We start from the raw sequence: 14998 nt of genomic DNA, 5'->3' as shown, positions 1-14998 counted from the left end.
GAGTCTGGAGGCACATCAGAATTATTCCTTTTTTAGGAAACCTATAGCTCTGTTTGGTAACTGACAGGACATCGTGTGGTTCTTAGGCCGAGAGCCAGTATGTAATACTTTTTGGCTCATTTGCGTATTACCGTGTATATACCTGTGTGATTGTCCCAGTAAGTATTCCAATACTGTCAACCTTTATCATTTGCCCATTTGAATCGTTTAGTCCATTGTATATTGTTAGTGTTCTTGTGCCAGAGTATTGCCTAGTTAAAATGGCTGATTCTATATTACATGAGTAATAATTACTACTTTCTCTCTTTATCATTCTGCTTTCAAAGAATAAAATTAGTTTGTGGTATGTATTTTTAGGACAGCCTTATTCACTTTATTCCTTAGCTCTTTCTTCACGGTCTGTTAAATGGCTGTGTAATTAAAAGACTGTATATTGTTTTAATCAAACAAATAAGGTTTATGACAGGCAAAGTCAGGCTTTTGTTAACCTCTGTTCAGTGTATTTACGGAAGAAAGACTTTTTGACAAATTTTCAAAGACCATTGTTTTATTACATTTGGAAAAACTTTGTGAGGAAAATCTGTAGACAATGACAGTTATAGATGAGAGCTTTTCTTTTAAACTGTCTTTGAGTCTAGCATGGGTTGTGAAACTGAACATGTTCAGAAACTAAATTCTGTTTTCTTAAGCATTAGACTCTTTCCTGAGAGTGGTAAGAAATTATTTCATTTACTTGTGATTTTTTTTAAATTTTATTTTATTTTGTCAATATACAATGTGGTTGATTATCGTGGCCCTTTACTGAAACCTCCCTCCCGCCCCCCTTGCCCCCCTCCCTCCCAACAACCTCATATCTGTTCACTTGTATCAACTTCAAGGAATTGTAATTGTTGTGTCTTCTTCCCTCACCCCCCCCCAGTTTATTTGTGTATTTATTTGTTTGTTTTTTAGCTCCCACCAATAAGTGAGAACATGTGATATTTCTCTTTCTGTGCCTGACTTGTTTCACTTAATATAATTCTCTCTAAGTCCATCCATGTCGTTGCAAATGGCAGTATTTCATTCTTTTTTATTTACTTGTGATTTTAAACATAAGAACATTACTCATAATGCAGTATGTTTTTAACTGAAGGTGGGTTGAGAAGAGACATCGCTTTTTGTAATTCGTTCCACAGATATTGAGCATATACCGTGTGGCTGGAACTGTTATATGTGCTATGGATACTGTGGTGTGAAAAAGCAGATATTCTTATATTTCTAGATTAGATAGTTTACTGGTCTTCCTGAGATAATGGTTTGTCCTTGTGTAGGTTTATGTAGGTGATGCCTCATGGTAAGGAAATGACATTGAGTTTGCATATGAACCATATGCAATTAATTAATACATTCTGGGTTTTCAGCTGCCTCTGATTTGTATGGCTGGAACAGACCTGTACGCTTCAATCACAAATAAAGAAAGTAGATCAGACTTTTCAATTCATGACTACCCATAGTGGTCTACACTTTTTTAAAAGAAATCATTTTGTCTTTAACAACCTGGGAGTAATTCAAAATATGAAAAAAAGAGTCAGACTTGTTCCCTTTAAGGGGGATGCTGCTATGATTGCTTCATACAAGCGTGGTCAAAGGCCATGATGAGGCTTGATTCCGAACAGTATGGGTGGTAAGAAGGCTTCCTGGCTCACACATTGTGGAGTTTGGTTGCAGAGTCTCCGAAGGGTAGCAGGTGGCAGAAGAGACATGAAATTTAAGGGACCCTTCAGTGGACAGGGCATGGTTGCTGGATCATGAGCACCTTGAAGTGTTTCTTGATGGTGATTCGGTGTTGCAAGTATTTGTTGTCTGGGGAGAACTGAGCTGGATGGGCTGAGCAGGTTTGTTGTCCCATAAGGTCAAATTTCTTCAGCGTGTAGACCCAATCTCCTTGCTCGTTGAGGTAATACTGGAGAAACACAACCACTCTTAAACTGGAGGTTCCAATTCCGTTTGCCTGGCCTACACTTTTATAACCAGACATTACTTTGTTTTACTTCGACAGACTTTGACAACAACATAGTTAAGTTTATGACCCTCTGTAAATACCCTCAAAATGGATTTGAAATACTGGGAGTAATTGGAAACGCCCTGACCTAGTTTTTTAGTTTTGCCTTTTTTTGAGACCAGAGGAATTCTCATTTCAATCTTGTTTACACCAGGATGAGCCAGCCCCAGTCACCCAAGAAACAGCCAAGGTTCTTAGAATGTAGGCTGTCACATACACAAATGACCTCATAAGACACAGTGTAGTATAAAAGAAAAAGCAATATTAGACTCTTATGAATCAGAAAACCAAGGGTTTGGTCTGGTTTACAACTGATTAGGTGTGTGCTCTTGCAAAAGTCACTCAACTTGTTTTGATTACAGTTTCTTTAGAGGGGACTAGATTTTAATTGGATCAAGTCCATTTTAGCTCTGCTTCTGTGAAATACTGGTGTATCCCCCTACTGATAATTAAAGCCACTATTTTCAAGGATCACTGACAGTCCGATATTTCTGTTAATCATTTTTTCAGTAATATTGATATCAATGGTAATTACTTATATTTATTACATGTTTTTTTTTTTTTTTTTGACTGGCATGGCACGGTGTGGTCTGCACCACGCTCAGCCAGTGAGCGCGCCAGCCATCCCTATATAGGACCCGAACCTGCAGCCTCAGCACTACAAACGCCGCACTCTCCTGAGTGAACCACGGGGCTGGCTGGCCCTTGTATATATTAAGTTTTCATACTACCGTTTTTCTTGAAACAATGATAGTAGAATATTTCTACTTAAAAATTTGATTCTTTATGTGAACTAGACCAGATTCTGAAAGTAATCCATTGAAGCCACATCCTTACTAATTTGTGCTATAATACTGAGCACATGGCTTAATAGTGCCAAGAAGATAATTAAATCACCACACAGTGGCTGCCTAATTTTACATGCCATTTGAAGGAAGCATTTCCCTTTATCAAGAATTGTTTTGTAGACATTAATCAGTGATGCAGATTAATTACTTAGTCTTCTCTTTGTTTTCCCTGCAGTGTTGTGGTTTCTTTGGGGGCAATGTAATATCTGTCTGTTCATTTATTGATTTATTTTTCTGTGTTTTGTTTTGTTTTGTTTTGTTTTTGGCAGCTGGCTGGTATGGGGATCTGAGCCCTTCACCTTTAATGTCTGTTTATTAAAGCAGTTGTTGGCACTTTGTGCTGAAATATGTCTTTGCTGTTCCATAAGTTTTTATTAATATCTGTTGCTGTACTAAATTTCATATTTACCAATTAATAGTAGTTTTCAAATATGCTCTCAAAACAAACTTTTTATTCTTTGTGTTGAGAAGCATTGTTAAAGAAATTGCAATAGTATGTCTTGTTAAAAGAATACTTATTTCTAAAACTTATATAAATTTTATGTAAACTTAACTATTAAATCACCTACTGTATCTATAGTTTAATATCAGTTTATTCATTGCTTATTTGTACATTTTGCTAATGTCAAGTGTGAAAATAAATATTTATATTTTGATTTTGACTAACAGTGGGCCTTATATGTTGATTAGCAGGAGGGTGTTAATGTGATGTATTTTTATGGTTTATTTTACAATATTACCAAAGCATTATTTTTTTTTTATTTTTTATTTTTTATTTTTTATTTTTGGCTTTTTCATGACCGGCACTCAGCCAGTGAGTGCACCGGCCATTCCCATATAGGATCCGAACCCGCAGTGGGAGCGTCGCTGCGCTCCCAGCGCTGTACTCTCCCGAGTGCGCCATGGGCTCGGCCCCCAAAGCATTATTTTTGATAACTTTTTATTTTGTTAGAACTTCAAACTTACGGAAAACTTTCAAGAATAGTAAAAGTAACTCCTGAACCCCTCCCCCCCTTTTTTTGGTAAATAACAACTTCTATAAACTCTTTAACGAGATCCACCAATTATTTACTTTTTGCCCTGTTTGCTCTGTTCTGTCCCTCTATCTGTTTATTTTTTTCTGCACCATTTGAAAGTAAGGTGCAAACATCATTCCTTTACTCCCTAAATACTTCAGTGTGTAGTTATTGAGAATAAGGGCATCCTCTCATATTACCATAGTACAGTTATCAAAATGAGGAAATTTAACGTTGATACCGTCCAGTCTAATCCAAAGTTCAAATACAAATGGTGACAATTTTTCCATTATGTACTTTATAGAAAATGTTTTTCATGTTTGACAATCCATCCAGTATCATACATTACATTTAATATCATTTCATATAGAATGGTTCTTCAGCCTTTTTAACGTTTTTCTTGACCTTAACGTTTTCAAAGAGTAGAGGCCAATCATTTTGTAGAATGTTTATCAATTTAGGTTTGTCTGCTGATTCTTATTGGTTAGATTTGGGTTATGTGTTTTTGGCACAACTTTACAGAAGTGATGTTAGATCATTCTCAATGTATCATATCAATTCGTACGTGATACCTGTTTATTTCAACGTTGGTGATTTAAATTTTGGTCATTTGATTAAGGTGATGTCTGTCACATCTTTCTTTATTAAATACTGTTTTTCCCTTTGTAGAGAGATGCTTTGAGACTATCTAAATAATGCCTTTAAAAAAAAAATTCAGATACACACTAATTTTAGCATCCACTGATAATTACTACTTGTATCATTATTTTTGTATACATTAGTTGATTTTTCGATAGTAAGGGAGAGCTTTCTTTTTTTTTCCTGTATATTTATTCATTGATTTATATTATTAGGATAGATTTGTGTATTTTTTTAAATAAATAGGTCACAATCTATTGCTATCATTAATTTTTTTGATGCTCAAATTTCGCAGACATGGACATTGGGAGCCCCTTCAGTCTGGCTCCTATGTGTGCCCTTTTGATGTGTACCCATTATCCTTCTAGTACTTCCTTAGTGACACAACTGAATGTTTCCGTTTATCTTGTGCTTGTTCTGCCTTAGCCCTTTTGTTTCTTTAATTAGATAATGGTATGTAGAAGTTAGTTATTCTCATTGCTACTTTTGTATTTTTGCTTCTAGCTTCTTACGGTGTACAGAGCTAGGAAACACACATACAGCCTACCAAATATAATCCATCTGTCTATTTATCTGTCTTATACCTTGCATATTTATGAAGAACTGAGTTCACATGTCTTCTTTTGTGAGGAGTCTCTTCAGTTCTTTTGCTCGTTTAAAAAAATCAGTTGCTTGTTTTGTTATCAAGTTGCAAAAGTTCTTTATATATTCTTTATGTAAAGTCCTTTGTCATCTGTATCTATTGAAATCTAGTTTATGGTTGCATACTTATTTTCTCTTGATGAGCAGAAAGTTTTAATTTTGATGAAATCAGAAAAGATCAGTTTTTTTTTCAATGTATGGTTATTGTCATATTGAAAAAAATCTATATCTACACCAGGTAATGGAGATACCCTCCTATGTTATCTTCTTAATAGTTCATAATTTTAGTTTTTATGTTTGGGTCTATGATCCATCTTGAATTAATTTTTGTAAGTGGTGTGAGGTTGCAGTTAAAGTTCTTTTTTTCCTTTTTTCTTTTTCTATGTGGACATCAAGTTGTTTCAACGCTATTTGGTGAAAATATTTTTCTTTCCCATTGAATAACTTTGATGTCTTTGTCTAAAATCAGATAATCGTATAAGTGTTTGTCCATTTCTGGATTCTATTCTATTCCATTCATCCGTTAGTTTATACTAATGTTAACAACACACCATCTTGATTACTGTAGATTTGTAAAAAATGTTGAAGCTTTCCTTAATTTATAGATCAATTTGGGGAGAATTGATATTTTAACAACACTGAGTCTTCTGATTGATGGACATGGTATATAGATCTTCACTTGTTTAGGTCTTTATTTTCTCTCTGCAGTGTTCTGTAGTTATCAGTGTAGAAGACTTGTACATTTCTTTTATTAAGTGTATTTTTAAGTAGTTTGGTTTTTATAATGATGTTTTCAAATAGAATTTTTAAAATTTTGTTTTTCAGTTATTTTCTACTAAAATATATAAACATAACTGATTTTTATATATTGACCATGAATAATACTAAGACCTTGGTAAATTCATTTGTTAGTTGTTTAGTAGATTTTTCTAGGATTTTCTATGTAATCATTTCATCTGTAAATAGAAATGTTTGCTTCTTCCTTTGCCATCTTTCTGCTTTAAAGCTTGCCATATTGCACTGCCTAGAACTTCTAGAACAGTGTTGCATAGGCAAGATGGGAGAGACCTCCCTGCCTTGTTCCTGGTCTTAGGAGGAAAGCATTCTGTATTTCTCCATTAAGTATGATGCTGGCTCCCCCTTTCCCCAGCATAGTGCTTTATTGGGTTGAGGAGATCCTTTCTCGTCCCTGTTTGTTGGGGATTTTAATCATGAATAGGTGTTGAGTTTTGTTAAAAGCTTCTTGTACATCTCCTTAGATGAACAAGAAGTGGATTTTTTTTTTTTACTTTTAATGTGGTCACTTCCAGTGCTTGGTTTGCCCTTGCATGGCTTGGAATGATGAACCCCATTTGGTCATGATGTCTTCCTTCCTCTTCTGTTTTCTGAGATAATCCGTGTAGGCATGGTATTATTTCTTTCTTAAATGTTCGATAGAATTTATCAGTGAAACCATCTAGGCCTGTAGTTTTCTTTGAAGGAAAGTTTTGATGATGAATTTAATTTATTTAATAAATATGAAGATTTTGAGATTTTCTGTTTCATTTTGTTAGTTTAGTTAACTTGTCTTTTCAAGGAATTTTTAAATTTCATCTAAGTTGTGAAATTCATTGGCATAACATTATTCATAGTATTCCTTTACCTATAGTTATCCTCTCTTTCAATCCTGAAATTGGTAATTTGTGTTTCTCTCTTTTTTTAGAGAATTTTGCTAGGGCATACTAGTTTCATTAATTTGGGGCAAGCAACTTTTGGCTTTAAGATTTTTCTCTTTTTTTTTATTTCATATTTTGTTGATTTCCAGTCTTTTTTGCTTTCCTTATTCTGCTTATACTACTTCCTTTTCTTGCTGCCACCCACCAACCCCTTTGTTTGAGTTTATTTAGCTCTTTGTTTTCTAGATTCGTAAGGTAGAAACTTAGGTCCTTAATTTTAAATCTTTCTTCTCTAATATAAGCTTTTGGTAGCATTCTACTAATTTTGATATATTTTTATCATTCAGTTCAAAATATTTTCTTATTCCCCTCTTGATTCCTTCTTTGAATGTGGGTTATTTAGAGGTATGTTGTTTAATGTCCAAATACTTGGATAATTTCTAGATATCATATAACTTTTTCTAACTTAATTTCTTTGTCGTCTTTGGAATTTCAGTCTTTAGAATTCATTGTGACTTATTTTATGGCCTGGCATAAAATAATTCTAGATTTGATTACAGCTGACCCTTGAACAACACGGGTTTGAATTGTGTGGATCCACTTATACACAGATTTTTTTCAATGTGTTTCAATGTTTTTAAAATGTGTTTTCTCTTAAGATTTTCTTAATAACATTTTCTTTTCTCTAGCTTACTTTATTGTAAGAATACGGTGTATAATACATATAAATACAAAGTATGTGTTAATTGACTGTTTATGTTATCCTTAAGGCTTCTGGTCAATAGTAGGCTAGGAGTAAAAAATTATACGTGTATTTGTGACTGGTGGTGGTTGGGGAGTCAGCGTCCCTAAACTTCGCATTGTTTAATAGTACCTGTAATTTGCTAGAGTATCTCACAAAACTCAGGGAAACACTTTATTTACATTTATCCATTTAATTATAAGGGATATTACAGAGTATGCAGACGAACAGCCAGATGGAAGAGATGCATAGAGCGAGGTTTAGGGGGCAGGGGTGCGGAACAACCGTGCCCTCTCAGGGGCGCCATGTGTTCAGCTGTCTGGGAGAGCTCTGAACTCTGTGTTTTATGTAGGTTTTCATTAGGTAGGTGTGAGTGATCAAGTCATTGGCCATTGGTGATCAATTTAACCTTTAGCCCCTCTTCCCTCCTTGGTCTTTCTGGTGACCAGCCCCATCCTGAAGCTTCCTGGGGGCTGTCAGCCATTCGTCAACTCATTAGCATATCAATGACACTCTTGTGCTCTGGGGATTTCCGAGGGTTTTAGGAGCTGTACGTTAGGAAGGTAGGATAAAGACCAAATATATATTTCACAATATCACAGCTTGCTTGATTACTACTGCATTTTTTCACGTTTTTTCTTGTGTCTGATAATTTTTATTGTATCCTAGATGTGTGGATGAAACATTATAGAGACTTTGGATTCTGTTCGGTTCTTCTGAAGTGTGTTGACTTTTTTCTGTAGGCATTGTTAACATGGTTTGATTCAAACTTCAGACTAATCGTGGGGGCGGGCAGCGACTGAGATCCCATCCACTGCCTTCATCCTTTGCCTGCTGTTCTCCACTGTGTTGGTTGGTGCTCCTCCTGGACATCCTGTGCATTCTGTCTCGGTGGCTTCCTCCTCTCCGGGATTTTGTCCCTCTCTTTCTAGCTACTCTGTTAGCCCAAAACTTCAACCTCTCACTCTTCCAACCCTAAGACTGTGGCCTTCTGATTGGGTTTCAGCTGCCCTGTGCTGGGTGGACTGGGGTGTTCTCTCAGATGAAAATTGAGTAGTATCTGTTTCTACTAAGTAAGTGATTTTGACATTCTCTGAAATAGAATAGTAAAGTATTGTAACCTTTGTATTCCTCTCTAAACTTAAGAATTTTTTTCATTTAACTTTTTAAAAACAGCTTTATTCACATACCATATAATTCACTCATTTAAAGTGCACAATTCAGTGTTTTTTAGTATATTCACATAATTGTGCAGCCATTGAAACCCCGCACTCATTAATAGTCACTCTCCATTTCCTCTACCCTCCACCCTGTCCTCAGCCCTCGGCAACCAATAGTCTACTTTCTGTGTCTGTAGACTTGCCTGTTCCAGACATTTGTATGTAAATAGAATCATACAGTAGTCTTTTATGACTGCCTTTCACTTAGCACAATACTTTCAGAGTTCATTCATTTTGTAGTGTTTATCAGTACTTCATTTTTTAAAAATGACTGTATTCCATTGTATGGGGATAAAACATTTTATATATTCATTTATCAGTTGGACTATTGGATTGATTCCACTTTTTGGCTATTACCAATACTACTATGAACATTCATGTACAAGTTTTGTGCAGGGTATATGCTGTGGAACTGCTGGATTGCATAGGAACCTTGTTTAGCCTTTTGGGGAGCTGTCAGGCTTCTTTACATTCTCACCAGCAGTGTGTAAGGTTCCTGTCGCACCAGGTCCTTGCAGCACATTATTATTTGCTGTTTTGATTACAGCCATCCTAGTGAGTATGAAGTGGTATTGTGGTTTTGATTTGCGTGTTCCTGATATTTGGGATGTTTTCATGTACTTAAAAGAAATACAGTTTTTGTATTTTCTTTGCATAAGTGTCTATTCAGATCCTTTGCCCATGTTTAAATTGGGTTATTTGCCTTTACTATTGAGTTATAAGAGTTCATTGTATATTCTGGATACATCTCCTATTAGATATACAATTTGCAAATACTTTCTCCTATTCCATCGGTTATCTTTTCACTTTCTAGGTGGTGGTGGCCTTTGAAGAGAGAAGGTTTAAATTTTGATCGTTTAATCTTTTTCTTTTGTTGATCGTTTAATTTTCTTTTTCTTTTGTTGCTTGGGTTTTTGGTGTTGGATCTAGGAAGGATTTACCTAACCTGAGTTCACAGAAATGTACTCCTGTGTTTTATTCAAAGAGTTTTATAGTTTTAGCTTTTACACTTATGTTTATAATCCATTTACGGTTAATTTTTGTGAGTGGTGTAAGGAAGAGGTTTAACTCCAGTCTTTTGCATGTGATTATTCAGTTGTCTCAGCACCATTTGTTGCAAAGATTACTTTTTTTCTATTGTTCAAAAAAATCAGTTGATTTTATGGATCATTAAAATAAGTAAACGAGCTTGTCTTAGTCTATTTTCTGTTGCTATAACAATACCATAAAGACTTCTGGAGGCTGGGAAGTCCAGTACCAAAGTGCTGGCATCTGGGGAGGGCCTTGTTGCTGTGTCATAACATGGCAGAGGGCATCATGGGGCCAGAGGGTCAGAGTGTGCCAACTCAGATCTCTCTTCCTCTCCTTATAAGGCCACTAGCCCCATCATGGGGGCCCCATCCTGATGACCTCATCCTAATTAACTCCCAAAGGCCCCACCTCTATATGAATTTGGGGATTAAGTTTGTAGCACATGAAATTTGGGGGATACATTCAAACCATAGCAGGGTTTATTTCTGGTTTCTCAATTCTCTTTAATTAATCTGTATATCAGTTGTCCTTTTTACTCATAACTTTTATTTTGTATGTCTGTCCCAATCCCAGTCCTCTTCCCTACCCCCCATCCTGTTCCTCTACACCTTGTACTATTACCTCTCTTTTTCATCCTATTTTAATTCCAATGTTTCTCTGATACCATGAAACATTCAGAAAACATTTATTCAACTTCTTTTAGCCATCATACGGTAAGCTTATTTTGTGCCAGATCCTGTGTGACAGCTATTGGGAATGTCAAATTGATTAAATATTATAGGTTCTCTAAGAGGAGACACAAATGCAATATCTAAGATGTGAATATTGGAATTATGTAGTGGAAGCATAATTGAAATATTGGGAAAGATTTCACGAACTTGGGAAGACGTTCTGTTTAGTGGAAAGAGGGTAAATGAAATCATGACTAGCACTTGGCAGGTTCATCAGAGATGGATGAGTGGGTGCAGTGGCTGAGATGAAGGAGCAGGTGTAGAAGAGTCGGGCTGTGACAGGGTCTGAACACTATGCTAAGGAGTTTGTGAGCACTGGAGACCACAGAGCAGTGGGTGTCATGGAAGATTTTTTTTAAAGCAGGGATGATATTGGTTAGATCTGTGTTTGGAGACCTAGCTCTGGTGTGTGCTGAGGGTGGGTTGCAGTTGCAATCCAGTTAGATGACAGAGTCAGCAGTTAGAAGTCTGTGGCAGTTTCCAGGCGGAGGAGGTGAAGGACTGAACAGGGAGAGCAGCAATAGACCTGAGAGCACTAGTTTTCTCAGTTCTGAAAGGAAGGCTCTGTTTGATTTGGGGTGCCACAGGGAAGGAGAATCGCTCACGATACCTGAGCTGTCTTGCTGGTTTATTGGATGGATGATAGTGTCTTTCTGGACCTTCTTTTGTAGTTGCTGTTTTGCTGTTTTATTTGTATTAAATAAATTAGGTAGGCAAAATTGACTAAACCATTGGCCACATGATTGAGCTTATTTTCCAGTGCTCCTCTCCATAGGACACAGTTGATAGGTGTTGCTCAAGACCCCAGCTCTCTGATCGTGTGGTCCTGACATGGCCAGCCCTGAGTCATCTTGTCGGCCGAAACATAGGTGTAGCATGACAGACACTCCTATTACTTTGGAAATTCCAAGGATTTAAGAGTCCCCTTCCAGAAATCAGGGACAAAGGCCAGTTGAATACTTTATTATACAATACACTCCAAACTCTTCTGGCTGTCTCTTCTGACATCCACCTCCACATTTCCAGATTCTGCCGTTTCTCGATAGTCAACTTTAGACATTAGCTACCAGTCTTCCATTGTGGGAAATAAAAAAATGATCACTCCTTCTGCCTCTTCAACCCTCTCCCCTGTTCCCCAAACACACATCTGCCTATTATGGCCTTGTTACTTTGGTTAAACCAATGACTAGTTCCTACATTATAAAGACTGTATAAATCTTGTTTCTTTTGACTTTCTTGAAGGTTTCTAGAGCTCTTATTCTTAAATTGATTCCTTTTCATGGCATCCTGTTCTCATAAGGGTAAAAATTTTCTCTCTCTGCAGATTTTAATTTAGTATCAAACTTTACAATATTTTTGAAGTTTTTTTCTGTCACTTGCCATATTAGTTGGCTAGGCCTGCCATATCAAAGTACCATGGACTGGGTGGGTTAAACAACAGAAACTGATTTTCTCACAATTCTGGAGGCTGAAAGTCTGAGATCAAGGTGTCAATGGGGTTAATAAGGGACAGATCTGCTCCAGGCTTCTGTCCCTGTCTTGTAGATGCTGTCTTTTCCCTGTACCTTCATACAGTCTTCCTTCTGTGTATGATTGTGTCCTATTTCCTTTTCTTATAAGGCCCACCCATATTACCCCATTTTACCGTTATTACCCTTTTAAAGGCCCTATTTCCAAATAACAGCCACATTCTGAAGTACTGGGGGTTAGGACTTCCGCACATGAAATTTGGTGGGGGTGGGCTGGAGTTGGGGGATGGGTGGTACACCGCAGTTCAGCCCATTTAATACCTGCAATATCTATTTTTTCTGGATCTGTCTTCCATATTTTTCTTGACCATACTGTGGGCTTTGGCTGTCCTTCCATTGAGGGAGGCTGTTAACAGCTGATTGGATTTAGATTGTGTATGGGCTGAGTTTGTTTATAAGTGCCTTTTTCACCAGGTGACATGAGGGCAAACAGCCCTTCCTATTTTGGGGGAACACTCACAAGTCAGGATCTTTTGGTCTTTTTTTCCTAGGGCTCTTTAGGCTCTCCTGAAAGTCATGTTCTAACTATCTGGACAGGGTGGAATGTTGGGGATGGCTTGCACAGCTGGTGACAGTGCTGTGAGAGCAGGTAGGGGTGTGGGGAGGGGCGGCCTGGGGAGTTCCTCAGCTTGCTGTGCAGGTTTACACTGAATCTCTGACACTGGCCTGCCCCCAAACCTCCCACACCACTGCTGTGCCAGGGGTCCCTGAGTCCTGGTGCTCGTTTGGTTTCTTGAGAGACCGAACTTCTGATCTCCTGCCTGCCTGCAGGAAGAAGGAAGAGCAGGGTGTCTCACTTCTCCACGTGGAAGGTACAGTCACCGGCAGGTCCGTGCTGCTGTATGGAGCCTCACCCCACCCGCTGGGGCCTCTGCAGCCTGAGTACTTGAGTTCTGCAGGGGTTTATTTGAGAGTTTTATTATTTGTTGGTTGCCTGCTGTAGACTGCTAACTGTGCTTTCCAAGGATTATCCTGTGTAATCTTTATAATAACCTTATGAAATGGGTTTATTTTTTGCTCCATTTTACATACAAGAAAACAGACATTCAGAACAGAATTGATAAATTGAGCACTGGTACTTGAACACAGGTGTGTTTGACCTCAGAAACTGCACCTTTACCAACTCAGCTACACTCTGAACAGTTAGCAAATTCACACTTCTGCCTGTACTGCTACATTCTAGGTTTTGTAAAAATGTCAATATGTTGATTTAAGCACATTAAAAAGAGTTGCTGTATCACGTATAATACAAAAGTAAAGTGAAATCCAGTACACCTATGGGAATATAAATGTGTTTTATTTTTATGAATATAATTAATCAGAGTATCTTCCTTAACTTTGGGAGCAGAACAGTAGAACAGTTTGTAGTATGTACTTGAGATTCAGCAGATGTGGACACGATGCTAAATAGTGACATTAGATTCTATCCGCCATTATATTGAAAGTTCTTAGAACTTTCTTAGAACTTAGTTTTCTGTTATTCTTCTGATATATTTCTTGCAGTATGAACTAGAGTGTCCTTGGTAAACTTTATGTTCAGTATGGCTGATAGGCTGACAGCTAGAAAATTCTGAACTACATGTTTAAGAATACTTTTTATATTTTGGGACTAAGTGCTTAGCATTCTTATGTTTTTAGTCAGTGCTTATCTCGGCACTAATCCTTTCTTTCTTTCTCTTTTAAAAGATTACTTCTGTAACTGGATGACCAGTTTGCTCCACAAAGGACAATGTCTCGATCCCGACAACCCCCGCTTGTGACAGGCATTTCTCCAAATGAAGGAATACCATGGACAAAGGTCACAATTAGAGGAGAAAACCTGGGGACTGGCCATGCCGACCTCATCGGTAAGGGCAGGGCTGTGCGAAGTACTGTGGTAAATGCACGTTGATATTGGGCCATTGAGGCGGGATGGGTTATTTTGAAATCGGGACGGTAATAGAAAAACATTGTGACCTCTACAGAATTATATGAGTAAAAATGAAAGAATTATTTGGTTTTCTGGGGTTTTTTTTGTGAAAATTAATATTTGATCAAATCTTGTCCATATTGTCTTTCAACATGTCCTTTAGAAAGTTTCCCATGGCTGAGATTTGCTTCCGTTTCCTCAGCTTTGACCCTTCTTGCTTAGATTGCCATAGCAGCCGCCTCCGTATGTGTTTCTTCTCTCTGCTTTCTCTCCATCGTAAACTGTCAGCTATTCTTCCTCAAGTGCTCTGTGAATTATGCCCTTTCTGTTCCGTGTTGCTCTCCCAATCACATTTAAACCTCATCTCCTGGTGACATCAGTACCTGGGGCCTCCTAGCATCACCCACCTCCCAGGTGTATGTCCTGACTTCACCTGTGGATCCTATTTACAGCAAGCCAAAGATTAGTACTTAGTATCAGCTCTGGTTTCTTGTCTTCCCTTGCAGAGCTTAGGCTTGAGGACATGAACAGTGGGACACTTGGCACCCAGGAGCACGGTGTGAATGTGCTGGATGTTGGCTTGCACGTGTGTTTTCCCTCCCCTTCTTCCACTGGCCTACTCTTTACAAATTCATGTATGTCAATGCTTCTCAGCCCTGGCTTGTCTGAATTTGCTCTAGAACTCAAAAAAAATATTCCCTGGCCTGCTGAGTCTCAGTCTGTACAGATGTAGCTTAAAACATTGATTTATAAAATATAAATGGGTGTCAAGGAGGCTGTCAGGGACAGGCAGGGATGAGAGCAAGTTTTAAATATAATTTTGTGGTCAGTTACAATTACTTGCCTGTGTGTTCCTTATGGCGAACTACAGTGCAGTTAGAATGAGGAGGAGAAAGACCCCAGGATGTGCTACTGAATATCTGTTCTGACTTCCCACATGAATTTATTCTGTACTTGGACGTTTTCTTGACTCATTTCCGAATTGATGAGGGAC

General features: G+C 37.6%; 2 protein-coding genes across 3 annotated transcripts in view; one reads left to right on the top strand and one right to left on the bottom strand.

Annotated features, from left to right (window-relative positions):
* Window positions 1-14998, top strand: part of EXOC2 (exocyst complex component 2) — a 204394-nt gene that overhangs the window by 28767 nt on the left and 160629 nt on the right. For both annotated transcript variants that reach the window (XM_063096552.1, XM_063096551.1), the window contains exon 2: window positions 13782-13942. In XM_063096552.1, the coding sequence (XP_062952622.1) occupies window positions 13825-13942 (118 nt within the window). In that variant the 5' untranslated portion in view covers window positions 13782-13824. The remainder of the gene's footprint in view (window positions 1-13781; window positions 13943-14998) is intronic.
* Window positions 1760-2017, bottom strand: LOC134378199 (H/ACA ribonucleoprotein complex subunit 3-like). Its single transcript, XM_063097183.1, has one exon. The coding sequence runs from the start codon at window positions 2015-2017 to the stop codon at window positions 1760-1762; it is 258 nt and encodes an 85-aa protein (XP_062953253.1).

Source organism: Cynocephalus volans, chromosome 5 (assembly GCF_027409185.1).
Source record: "Cynocephalus volans isolate mCynVol1 chromosome 5, mCynVol1.pri, whole genome shotgun sequence".
NCBI classification, from domain to species: Eukaryota; Metazoa; Chordata; class Mammalia; order Dermoptera; family Cynocephalidae; genus Cynocephalus; species Cynocephalus volans.
The sequence above is the reverse complement of the archived record's forward strand: the minus strand, read 5'-3'. Positions and strand labels throughout refer to the sequence as shown.

Bases quoted from the DNA above. Each gene is read 5' to 3' on its own strand.
- LOC134378199 (XM_063097183.1), bottom strand. From the start codon at position 2,017: ATGTCTGGTTATAAAAGTGTAGGCCAGGCAAACGGAATTGGAACCTCC.